The sequence below is a fragment of the Hemiscyllium ocellatum genome, chromosome 7 (genome assembly GCF_020745735.1).
Source record: "Hemiscyllium ocellatum isolate sHemOce1 chromosome 7, sHemOce1.pat.X.cur, whole genome shotgun sequence".
Taxonomy (NCBI): Eukaryota; Metazoa; Chordata; class Chondrichthyes; order Orectolobiformes; family Hemiscylliidae; genus Hemiscyllium; species Hemiscyllium ocellatum.
This window is the reverse complement of record NC_083407.1, coordinates 24,364,986-24,377,904: the sequence shown is the minus strand read 5'-3', so window position 1 is coordinate 24,377,904 and position 12,919 is coordinate 24,364,986. Positions and strand designations below refer to the sequence as shown.

Below are 12,919 nucleotides of genomic sequence, written 5' to 3'. Positions count from 1 at the left end.
CCCTTATGTAACATCCCTGAGATTTGAACACATGGAAGGCTCAAAGACCAAAAAGCAATGATTCGTTATTTCATCAGCATCAGGTCATTCCAAACAGGAAGGGGCATTAAGGATAAGCAGGGAACTATTTACACTATGTACATGTAACAAGGTCGGAGGATTACACTGGGCTGAATAAGCCCTTCTGCTCCTCCTTCCTATCAGTCCTGCTTTCATCAACAACACATTTTTATTCCCAAAAAGAGTCACTTCAACTGTTCCATCTGCCTCCCGCACCATCACCATCTGCTGGTGGAGGTCTCAGTGAACTGCTCAGTATACTCTATTACCCTTGCCACCTCCAAACCATATTTGTATCTATGCAGCTACTGCCTTTTTAATTCTATTAATGTTACATTTAACAGTTGACTATTAACTGTACCAATAATGTACATTCATAGACATCTGCATTGTGCTGCTTCTCCAGGGCTCTCACTTTGAAGGAAACATTACAAATAGTGCTGTTTGAATCCAAAGAGAATAACCTAGCATTTCCCAACATTGAACTTTACATGCTACAGTTGTGCCCTCTCACGAATTCTATCTTAACTTCCTTCTTCTACACACAGAGGTTTATGTGCCTCCAAGCCCAGTAATGACTTGTATTCATGCATATACAACTCAGTATGGTGAACTAGATTACATTCATGGCTAATTTTCCCAGCACTACCCAACAAATTAGCAGATTATTAAATTTGCAACATCAGTGTTGAAACACTGGCTTCTGAAAACATGATTTGCACAATTCTGGTCCAACCCCATGCATGTAAAGTGACTAGATCTTTGTTAATCAATGAACGTAAAACCAGTCTGAGCTCCTGAATCTCCATTCCTTTTCTATAGAGAAACATACAGAATTACTTCTTCAAAATAGTTGCACGCACTTACATCACTGCAGCTGATCTGATTCTGTTTTGCTAATATTATTTCTGGAGTATCTGGCATGACATGAATTTTAGTCTTGTCTGCTTCCCAGGCTTCAAGGTACGCACGCTGAAAAATATACACATGTGTTAGTATACAAAGAAGTCAATTGAAAAATGAGTATTTTCAAAGAAATTTTAAAAAGCAAAGTGATCCAACCTTGTTCATTATACGTGCATTATTCTTTGCCAGGGTCATGTCCATGGAGTCAGACAAACTGCTGAATTTCAACTTGGAAGGGTGCTGGCGGTAATTGGTCTCACTCAGAATCTCTCCAGCTCTTTTGACTTTGGCCACATCTAGGGATTCCAGAGGAGACCATCCGATACCCTTTAGCCACCCAAGGTCTGCTTTGTATAGATTCTGGAAAGCAATGAAAAGTTATTTACTGTTTTCACATCAACTTAAGTGTTAGTGAGGTTACATCTAAATAACGACAAGTGAAATGGTTAAAGGTTGAAGGGATGGTTGAGGGCAAAGGCATACTATTTAAATTGTAAGATTTTCTCATCAACGATTTGATTTCGATTGCAGTCCCGAACCACGCTTTATTTGTGTAACAGAAAATACATTTATAAATAAGTTTATGCTTTCTTCAGAGTTTGCTAGGATTTGTAATGAGTCAATTTCTTTGGGCTATAAGGAGTACCAATAGGAAATGAAAAGGGTGGCCTGATGTTTTAAAACTACTTTCCACATTCAAAGGGAATTTTCCTGAACTTGAATTCTGGCAACATTGCACAGCAGTGCTGTTAATAAAAGCTTACAAAAATACTGATAAAGGAGGAGCAGGCCACAGTTAGTGTTTAGTCTGTGCTATCAGTAATGGTCCTGTGGTGACATACAGAAAAAAAACTCATGATTTTCATAAACCAAATAACTTTTTCATATTTGAAATAATCAACAATTCATTCCAACATCCTGATGCAAGGATGAATCCACCTCTGCAGCATCAAAAATAACCAAGTTGTGCGTTAGGAATTTTAGTAAAAATTGTAGAGAATAAAGTCTACCTTCAAAGGTTAGTCAAGCATATTTATAACTTATTGACATATTGATGTCAAGAGATATTTTTAAATTTAATGGGTCATCTTTGGAAAATTTGAACTCTGCATGTTATATTATATATTATTGTTCACATTTTAACATCAAAACAGATGATTCTGAAAGACCAAATTTACATTCATTTGGAGAGGCAAGGGATGATTAGGGATAGTCAGCATAGTTTTCTATGAGAGAAATCATATCTCACAAATTTGATTGAGTATTTTGAGGAAGTAACCTAAAAGATTGATGAAGGCAGAGCAGTAAACATTGTTGAGTTGGACTTTAGTAAAGCCTTTGACAAGTTCCTGCATGGCCAACTAATTAGTAACATTAGATCACATGGGATTCAGGGTGAACTGGCCAATTGGATACAAAATTGGCTTTATGGTGGGAAACACAAGGTGGAGGGTTCTTTGTCGGAACAGCGGTGTTCCACAGGAATTCGTACTGGGTCCATTTTTATTTGCTATATAAACAAATGAAATGGATGAGAACGTAGGAAGAATATTTAATAAGTTTGTGGGTGACACCAAAATTGGTGGTATAGCGGACAGCGAAGAATGTTATCTAAGGTTACAAAGAGATCTTGGCCAATTGGGTCAATTGGCTGAGGATTGCCAGATGGAGTTTAATTTTGACAAATGAGATTGCGTTTAGGTAAATAACCATGCAGGATCTATACAATTAATGGCAAGACCATGGGTAGTTTTGTAGAACTGAGAAGACTAGGGGCTCAGGTACACAATTATTTGAAATTTTTGCCACAGGTAGACAGGATGGTTGAGAAGGCATTAGCATGCTTGCCTTCATTGTTCAGACCTTTAAATATAGGAGCTGAGACAACATGTTGAGGTTGTATAGGACATTGGTGAGGCCTCTTCTGGAATACTGTGTGCAGTTCTGGATGCACTGTTATCAGATGGATAATATTAAACTGGAAAGGGTTCAGAAAAGATTTACTTGAATGTTGCTAGGAATGGAGTGTTTTGAGTTATAAAAATATGCTGGATAGATTGGAACTTCTTTCAGCAGAGTGTAGGAGGTTGAAGGGTGATCTTGTAGATGTTTGCAAAATTATGAGGGGCATACATAAGGTGAACAGCAAAGATCTTTTCCTTAAGGTGGCAGAATTTAAAATAGGGGTCATATTCTGAAGGTGAGAGGAGAAGGATTTAAAAAGGGCATGAGGGGGCGACTTTTTTAACACTGTATGGTTAGTGTGTGGAATGAACAGTCAAAGGAAGTGGTGGATCTAGGTGCAGTTACAACATTTAAAAGACATTTGGATAAGTACACGATAAGGAAAGGTTTGGAGGTATATGGGCTAACTGCAGGCAGATGGGATGTGTAAGTTTGGGAACACTGCAGGTGTGGACTGGTTGGACCAAAGGTCTGCTTCCATACTGTACGGCACTGTGACTCTATCTCCGTTTCAACATATGATTGAATTTAGAAAATAAGGACTCATGGAATAAATAAAGCAAAGCTCTAACTATTTTTTTCAATACAGGATTACCTTGAAGATGTTCCTAATAATAACCATGTAAAAGCTGCATATATTTCTAACGTTTGTTACAGTGGGATAGTATTATCACACAAATAATTGTTCCTCTTGATCTCCAATACATACATCACTTTGCAAATCATAGGCTTTCTTTGCCTGGATCACATCAGTCTGGTCTGGCAGACATGTCCACTGATGCAGGTACCGTCTGTAATCAATGTCGCTGACCAGAGTCTGGCACTTCTTGGCCAACAGGATGTCCAGCATGTCGACTGGCATGTTGAACTTGGTCTTTGTTTTTTCAAAGTCCTTCTTGTATTCCCGGTCACTCTGGATCTTGGCCACGTGCATGGACCAAACCATCTTGGGGTCATCTTGAAGGTTTCGGCATCCAATATGGTGGCCAAGTTGCTGGCGATAGGCTGTTTTGTATTTGTACTGAAACAGAGGTCAAACAAATAATGGTTAATTGAATCACTAACTTTAAATTCAAAGAACAGGAATGGGCATCTCTGTTTTTAATACTGAACTCCATGAGTCAAAATAGCAGGTTCACTTACATCACTAGCAATATCACGGGATGCTTTTGCTGCTTTGATGGAAATGGCATCAGGGCGCAAATCATAGCCCTTCTTCTTATCCTCCTCCATAGCGAGTCTGTACAGTTTCTGAGAAGAAGAAATAATAGTTTCAGCATCAGGATCACACCAACAGTGGTTTTCTTTTATGTTCCTGATTTTAGCCGAACTGTGTGGAAGATATTTGTAAGCTGTAGGTGGAGACCCCATTTCACTTTACAGTTAAAAAGGCATAACCAAGGTTGGGACAGGCACTGTTGGTTCCCACACAATGACAAAACAAACATAAACCTTAGCTCTAATACATGCTCATCCCAGCCAAGTATCATTGAAGGAATCAACAAATTGTTCATTGAGGTGGGAAGAGCAAGGTTAAAAAAGGGGAAGTAATCTAGATACTTGAAAATCTGGTTAAAATATATTTCTACGTTTTAACACTGCTGGCTAAAACACTTTACCCACAACCAAAGGAAGGCTCACTGGTCTATAATTATCAGGGTTGTCTCTACTGCCCTTCTTGAATAGGGGAACAACATTTGCTATCCTCCAGTTCTTGGAATGAGTTATGAATCTCAAAAACATTTGGACTTCCACAAAAAAAAAATCTACTGTTGCATTCACTCAAATGATTTTGGTCCAGACAAAAACTTATTTGTCAAATGGTCTCACAACTACTCGTGAGGCAGTATGAACTTCGAAAAATAAAACAGGTAAATAGGCTGGACATCCTGTGGTTAGACACCTATGGGAAAACTGACAATATTTTGGAATGAAGTAGAGCTCAAACTGAAAGAATTACAAACCAATCATGCATTTCATAAACCAAAGAATGCAGAATGGTCAACATGAGATCCGTCGGGCAGGCAAAAGTGAGGACTGCTGAAGGGCTTTTGCCTGAAATGTTGATATTCCTGCTCCTCGGATGCTGCCTAATTTGCTGTGCTTTTCCAGCACCACTCTGATCTAAACAGGAGGTCAGTCACTTTGTCATCAACATATGGAAAGAAAAACTCATTTAGGCAAGTTGTATTTGGAGCAAGACCATGAAGGGAGCCTTGTTTGGAAGCAGAACAATGCTAGTCAGGTCAGATCCAATAAATTCAAGTCAACCTCAGCTGACTATCTGGCAAACAACTGTTTGTTTATACAATTGCTTTGTAATGCTTTAAGTTTTAAACATTTTTCTCATTACAAAATGGATGGATTTGCAGTAAGATTATGTCAGTTGTTATTCCCTATCCCCTGCATATTATAGACAATCAAAGCATTTTAACTCAGAAACATCCACTCACCAAGAACTCTGTGTTCCTCTAATTCTATTACTTTTGCACTTAGCTCCCTTACCCCCAAACCTGGCTGATGTCCCTTCAGCCATCTATAGTATAAGCTCTGGAATTCCCTCTCCACGACCTGTAATTTCATTGTCAAGGTTGGTCATGGCAGGTGACTTCATATACCTGTCTTTCGAGAAAGCGTTTGGAAAGGTGGCACGTTACTGCCAAGGGTGTAGGAGGGTTATGCAATGGACTGAAATTCGACCAGCTAACTTGAGAAAGTTCTGCGCAGAACTACATGGGTTACAAGGTGTTGATCTGGGCTGCGTAAAATGCTGGTCTCTTCTCAGTGGAACTTCTTTCACTTTATAATGAAAATCATCACACCCCCTAGCCCTCATTCAATACACTTCCTCAATACCCTCATTCATTTCACATGCATGTCACATGCCAGACAGTGCAACCCCACCACATCCAATGGCACCTCATCCGACCCAACATGAGGGTTGGCTGAGAGATCAAACATCCATTACTCTGATGGAACACCTGAATCTCTGATCGGTAGGTAGCTCTGGCTCCCTGATCTCTGCAGTCCATTTCATAATCTTTATTTCCACAACAGTTCACATTTTCCAAGCTCCTAAATTTCAGCTATTGATAATGGATCGTTGACATTTTTAAAGTTTTGTGGTCATAAAAAAACAACAATTTGTTTCAAAGTATTAGAAAGTGATACAAGAACTACTGATTTTTAAAGAATTTTTAGTAACACATTCTATTGTCATTATCGAGTTTATTGGTAGCCTACGATTAATAGTCAGTCAGTATTTTGTGCAAGTGTCAACGGGAAGTTCTATAATTTGGCATGGGGTTGGAAGAGGCCATGGTAAAGGGATAGCTTTGTGGAAGTGGGAAGAAGGCTGCAAATGGATTGGGGGGTTCTGGATGGAGGACATGGAGACTGAAAGAAAGATGTGGGGAGAAGGAGGCTCCAAAGAATATGGGGGATGGTTAGGGAAGGAAGTTGTGGTAACAGGCATGGGCTAGCAGGCTGTGACATGAATATTGAGAAAAGGGGCTTGTACACTAGGAAGAATGTGGCTGCAGGAAGAGAGAAAGAGAGAAAAGGGTTGAGGAGAGGAAGTCTACAAGGTTGAAAAGAGGAAACGTCATTTCAAACCCATTAACAAAGGAATTCTCAACTCACCAGAACAAACTCAATTTACTGAGGTAATGAATTTCTTAAAAAGGAATGTGGAACCTTATGTTAAGGCTCCATAAGTTCTTGATCCTTTCTAATGGAAAAATGTTTATTAGATTCCATGATGATGAACACTGTTAATTGTTAAATTTAAATCTGAGATTGAGATTGGAGATGTAAATAAAAGCATACTAATTGCCTAATTAAAACATTTCAGCTTTGTGGATCTATAATGGAAATTAGCTTGGGCTTCACTCGTCTATAAAGAGCATATTTAGGGTCACTTTTGTTTATGTGTAGATGTGTATGTCGGTTATTTTGAAAAAGTGTTTGTACAATATGTGCATTTGTCTCATGTCAATTGAAACACTGGAGTCTGGAAAATTAACGCTTTTGTTGATGCTGCAGTTTTAAGTTGAATGAAGGATTAATAATTATTTATGATATTAATTAATTCTTCTCCTTCCATTTCTGTGTAAAGTATATATCCCATATATCAGCACAAATACAGGTGGCATTTTCAAAAATGTAACAGAATAACCTAATAAATGGGTTTGTGAAAATGAAAAATATATCGTAGAAAATCTAAGCATAACTCTCGAGAAAAATCAAGGAAAGCCAACTCAGCGAGTCGTGAGTTCATGGAATGCCCTGCCAGTAGCAGTGGTGGACTCTCCCTCTTTATGGGCATTTAAACGGGCATTGGATAGACATATGAAGGATAGTGGGCTAGTGTAGGTTAGGTGGGCTTGGATCGGCACAACATCGAGGGCCAAAGGGCCTGTACTGCGCTGTATTTTTCTATGTTCTATGTTCTAAAGAAAATTATATTGACCCCTGGAGAAATCAGCAAGTCAGTGGTCTAACACCTTGAGTGAAATGCATTAATATTCCCCTTGTTATATGCAATATTGATTATTATGCAGATGAGTGAAAAGTTAATGAAATTTGCACATCAGAAAGGACACTTACATTACTAAAGTTCAGTGTGTTTGTTTTGGCCTGTTCAATCTCAGGAGTGTCAGGCATGACATGAATCTTCACCTTGTCCTTCTCCCAGGCTTCTGTGTAAAGTCGCTGTTATAAATATAAGAAATGTAATTAGAGTAACAAGGGCATGGGATTATGTTTACCACATCAACTAAACCATTTATGTGTAAAATACTCTTGCCTTGTTCATTATATGTGCATTATTCTTCGCCAGGGTCATGTCCATGGAATCAGATAAACTGTTGAATTTCAACTTGGAAGGATGCTGGCGGTATTTGATCTCACTCAGGATCTCTCCAGCTCTTTTGACTTTGCCCACATCTAGTGATTCCAGAGGAGACCATCCAATACCTTTTAGCCACCCAAGGTCTGCTTTGTATAGAAGCTGGAAGGTAATGAAAAATCATTGATTACTTGCACCACTGTGCAAATATATAGTGAACTAAAATGTCTGCCATCCCCCTTATTCTTTCTCAGACAATTACAAAGGAGAAGGTTGGACTTCACTCTGCCATCTCAAATTTTAGTTCACCACCCTTACTCACAGGTTTTTGCAACATAATATTGATGCCAATGTGCAATAATACTAATAATGGTAAGTGAGTGAACAATGCATTGCCTCTAAAAACTGAAAGAACTGCTGATGCTGTAAATCAGAAACAAAAACAGAAGTTGCTGGAAAAACTCAGCAGGTCTGGCAGCAACTGTGCAGAGAAATCAAAGTTAACATCTTAGGTCCGGTGACTCTTTCTCAGAAGGATCTGAGGAAGGGTGACTGAACTCGAAATGTTAACTTAGATTTATCTTCACAATTGCTGCCAGATCTGTTGAGCTTTTCCAGCAACTTTGGCTTTTGACACATTGCCTCTGCTGTGTTTCCCAAATGTGCATTATTTAATTTCAGGATGCAGTGGCAAGGAGGAGGATGATGGAGTAGGTTCTTTTTGGATCCAAGACCTAACTTGACAGTCAGAAAGCACTGCCTTGCAGAGGTCCAAGTAACAAAGTAGAGAGTCGGGGTCAAAATATTCCTCATTTGCAACAAACAAAATTCCCTGTTTTTTTGTGAAACTCTTGGCTGGAGTGTCATGAGTTGAGTTAGATAGGTATCTGTTGAAACAAAAGCCTAAGGAGGTTGATAGAACAAAATATGTTTCCAGTTGGGGAAATCCCAAACAAGGAGAAAGTGAGGTCTGCAGATGCTGGGGATCAGACTTGAAGAGTTTGGTGCTGGAAAAGCACAGCAGGTCAGGCAGTATCTGGGGAGCAGGAGAATTGATGTTTCAGGCTTGTGCTTGACATTCGATTTTCCTGCTCCTTGGATGTTGCCTGACCTGCTGTGCTTTTCCAGCACCACATTTTTCAATTCAAATCCAAAACAAGGGCAATTAAGCATAAAAATAAAAGTGGGGAATACAGAGGTGATATCGCAGAACATGTATTGACACAAGTGAACAGCAGTGAGAATTGAGAAGTTCAGCCCCCATAAATGCTATTGAAGTAGATCAATTGAAATGTAATAATTGAGAAAGATGGTCTTTTTATGATTTTCAAAGCTACTCATGGAATTAAGAATAGCCCAGATTGAATGAGACTGCAGATCAGGCATGATTTTACTGAATCTTTTTCAAACTCACAGGATGAGGGCATCACAGTCTAAGCCAGCATTTATTGCCAATAACCACATGACTATGGCATAATTGAATGGCTATTCTGATGTCCCCGCATTCATGTATCAACTTATCTGAGCTAAAATTAAGGAAAAAGGTTGAAGAGTGAATATGAGGTTCTTAGGTGCCAAGACTTGATTGTATAGAATTTTCAAATTTGGAATGACTTCATTATAATTTAGAGTGATCAACATTGGGGAAAAGTTTTGAACAGAATGACTAACTCCATTATACCATTGATGAGATACTCACATCACTTTGCAGATCATAGGCCTTCTTCGCCTGGATCACATCAGTCTGGTCAGGCAAACAGGTCCATTGGTGCAGGTACCGTCTGTAATCAATGTCACTGACCAGAGTCTGACACTTCTTGGCCAACAGGATGTCCAGCATGTCGACTGGCATGTTGAACTTGGTCTTTGTCTTCTCAAAGTTCTTCTTGTATTCCCGGTCGCTCTGGATCTTGGCCACGTGCATGGACCAAACCATCTTGGGGTCATCTTGAATGTTACGGCATCCAATATGGTGGCCAAGCTGCTGGCGATAGGCTGTTTTGTATTTGTACTGAAAAATAGTTATGAACATTTAGTGGTATTTCCCACAGTGAAATGAAAACAATTTTGCAATCTCAAAACGGTCGCATTTCTCAGAAGAGTTACATTCATGGTGACAAATGTGCATACTTGTGGCAACTTGGGTTATACACCAGTATCATCTTATTCTAATTGTAGAAAATAGTTTCTCAGAGTGCATTACAAGAAAATCAGGTCTACCACCTCAGCACAAAAGGCCTGGTTAGATAGATGTAGTATAAAACTCAGCTGGAATACAGATATTTGCCCATGATGGCAACATAACTAAAGCAGAAGCAGAAAAGTCACGAGTATGAGGAAAACTAGGTTGGTAATGATGGCAAAACAGAGAATGAGTTGAAAAAAATTGATAGCACTTTTTAAGAGATGGTAAAGGAGAGAGCTTTTAGAAGGAAGCTCCTAAGGAAGACAGGCATTGAATTTTTTTTTAATTTTAAATACATCTAGGAGTTATGTGCAAACAGCAGAAAAGTGGCATTGAAATAAAGGATTAACTATGGTTCTGCTGAATGACAGAGAAAGTTTGAAAGGCCAAATAACGTAGGCCATGCTATTGTTTCTATGTTTCTATTATGTTACTATGATAGGAATGTTGATATAACAGACAATAAGGCCTGATCCTACCAAGTTCTTTAGTTCAAAAGTGAAGAATTTTACCAAGTTGGAATAGTTGATCAGCACAATTGGTAGCAACTGCATTTAAAGGGTTGAATCTGTCCACTTGTACTCCATTGGTAAAGGATTGTTACAGGTGGAAAAACTCAGGACAATGCAGGAATACTGCAATGGATGGAGACTAATGGATTGCATTGGTATAGATTTCACGAGATCCATTTCCTTCAAATGGCAGTCCTCAATAGGGGCACATGATCACAAATAACCTCTGTAGAGCTAAGCAAAAATCCATATTAACGCAAAAGAAGTTCTTTGCTGGAAAGCCAGATTTAAGAGATGGAGTTGAAGGAGCAACAAGGATATTCAAAATCATAGGCACTCCGGCCACTTGTGTAAGTTTCAAATGGGGGATAAACATTTGAGTAGAGAAGAGTCAATAATAAAACAAGAAGGACAAGGTACCTGAGGCAACAGAATCACCAGTTTAAATAAGCTGATGAAGCATTTAAGTAGAAATGAAAAAGTAAAGGATTAGGTGCAGAGCATGTTGGACTGAGTTCAGTTTGCACATGCTACACTTAACGTCCACCTTCTGTTGAAGAAAAACTTTAAAGGCCTTCAGCAAAGAGAATTAATGTTGAAAACCACATTTATTATTGTTAGAGATGGATCTAAACATCTTTAATGAATTTACATTGGTCTCTGGGCATCAGCCTATAATGGTATATGGTTGAGGTAGTTCTTTTTCCTGCTTACTTTTTTTAAAAACAGCAAGCCATCAAATGGTTAAACATCCCCTGATGGGACAATGTAATAAACACATAATCAAATGGTTAACATTTGCTTATATAAAAAAAAAATTAACTTATTAAATCAAAACATCATTGTCCAGGGTGATGATGCACCTTAGCCCCTGCAGAGTCCACCGGGCACTCACTTAACTCAATTCATCTTTCTAGACAGTTGCTAATCAATGTGTTCACAGATCTTATTATAAACTCTGCAGCAATGAAACTTGACCCCCGGCCTCCTGGCTCAAAGGCAGGGACATTGTTATTGTGCCACATTGACCGAAAAATGAATCAGTTAGAATTTGCTACAACACACCTGTGGGACAGATGGAACTTGAATCCAAGTCTTCTGGCCCAGAGGTAAGAACACTACCACTACACCACAAGAACACTAAATTGTCCTTATTAGATATTTTTAACCAATATTTTCAAAGATACTATTTCACACTTCTGGGACCTGACCTCAACGAACTTAGTTTATTGCTCTTAGCAATTAACTCATTAAGCAAAATGACAAACTACCAGGAGTCAGATTTGACCTATCTGCCTCCATTACAACCTTATACCAGACTGCTTGGTTCACCACCCTAACATCACCAGATTGAATCGAGCTTATTGTGATTTTAATAATAATTCATTCAAAACTAATACTTTATATAAATTATTTAGAAGTTGTACATTATAAACTTGCAAAATTGTTCTTACTTACATCACTTGCAATATTTGTAGATGCCTTTGCAGCCTTTATTGATATAGCATCAGGTCGGAGGTCATAACCTTTCTTCTTGGATTGTTCCCAGCCCAATTTATATATGTTCTACAAAGAGAGAAGACATTTAGTGCTTACAATCCTGGACTTAAATCTTTATTTTCTTTAAATTAGAATCATTTTAAAATGTCTTACATTACTGAACATATGAGCATTGGCCTTAGCTTGTAAGATATCTGGATGATCCAGTGTCACGTGGACCTTAGTTTTGTCTTTCTCCCAGGCATCTGTATACAGATTCTGTGAAAATAAAAAGGAATGTACATCTGAGTTTCTTTAGAAATTGTTGTAAGAGCTCTGAAAAGAGATACTGCAGACTCAGGATTGATTTAGCAATTGTGAAATTACTGCAATTATATCTAATCCTCCTTCAACATTCACTTCATCCACCACTGGTACACAGTGGCCACAGAGTGTAGTTCTGACAAGATACACTGCAGCAGCAAAGTCAGATTAGATGTCTGGTCAGTGTGGACAGGTTGAACCGAAAGGTCTGTTTCTGTGCTGTATGACTCTACGACTATAAACTTTAACTCAATAAGACACCTTTGACAGTTGCTTTCAAGACCACGATCATTACTGCCGAGAAGGACAAGAACAGCAAATGCAGGAAAACACTACACCTTCCCTTCTAATCCACAAGCTATCCTGATTTAGAAATATACCTCAGTTTCTTCATTATCACTAGTTCTAAATTCTGGATCTCGCTGCCTAACTGGATGGAGGGTGTATCTATACCAATGCACTCTAGTAGTTCAAAAAGGTAGGTTACCTTCTCAAGAACAATTTGGGATGGGCAATAAGTGTTGGCCTAGTCAGCAATACCCACACCTCATGACTAATGGTGTTTCTTTGTTTCCATCTTAAACCATTTGACACATTGTATAATTTGCTGAAACTATCAATGCACTTCTCGACATCTTG

The 12,919-nt window shown here is 38.6% G+C and overlaps 1 protein-coding gene across 19 annotated transcripts in view; it reads right to left on the bottom strand.

The window, feature by feature from the left end:
* neb (nebulin) overlaps nucleotides 1–12,919 on the bottom strand; it is a 299,811-nt gene that overhangs the window by 184,057 nt on the left and 102,835 nt on the right. For all 19 annotated transcript variants that reach the window (XM_060827055.1, XM_060827069.1, XM_060827066.1 and 16 more), the window contains 9 exons: nucleotides 12,131–12,235; nucleotides 11,936–12,043; nucleotides 9,480–9,791; nucleotides 7,739–7,942; nucleotides 7,540–7,644; nucleotides 4,075–4,182; nucleotides 3,641–3,952; nucleotides 1,123–1,326; nucleotides 928–1,032 (listed from right to left, as the gene is read on the bottom strand). In XM_060827055.1, the coding sequence (XP_060683038.1) occupies nucleotides 928–1,032; nucleotides 1,123–1,326; nucleotides 3,641–3,952; nucleotides 4,075–4,182; nucleotides 7,540–7,644; nucleotides 7,739–7,942; nucleotides 9,480–9,791; nucleotides 11,936–12,043; nucleotides 12,131–12,235 (1,563 nt within the window). The remainder of the gene's footprint in view (nucleotides 1–927; nucleotides 1,033–1,122; nucleotides 1,327–3,640; nucleotides 3,953–4,074; nucleotides 4,183–7,539; nucleotides 7,645–7,738; nucleotides 7,943–9,479; nucleotides 9,792–11,935; nucleotides 12,044–12,130; nucleotides 12,236–12,919) is intronic.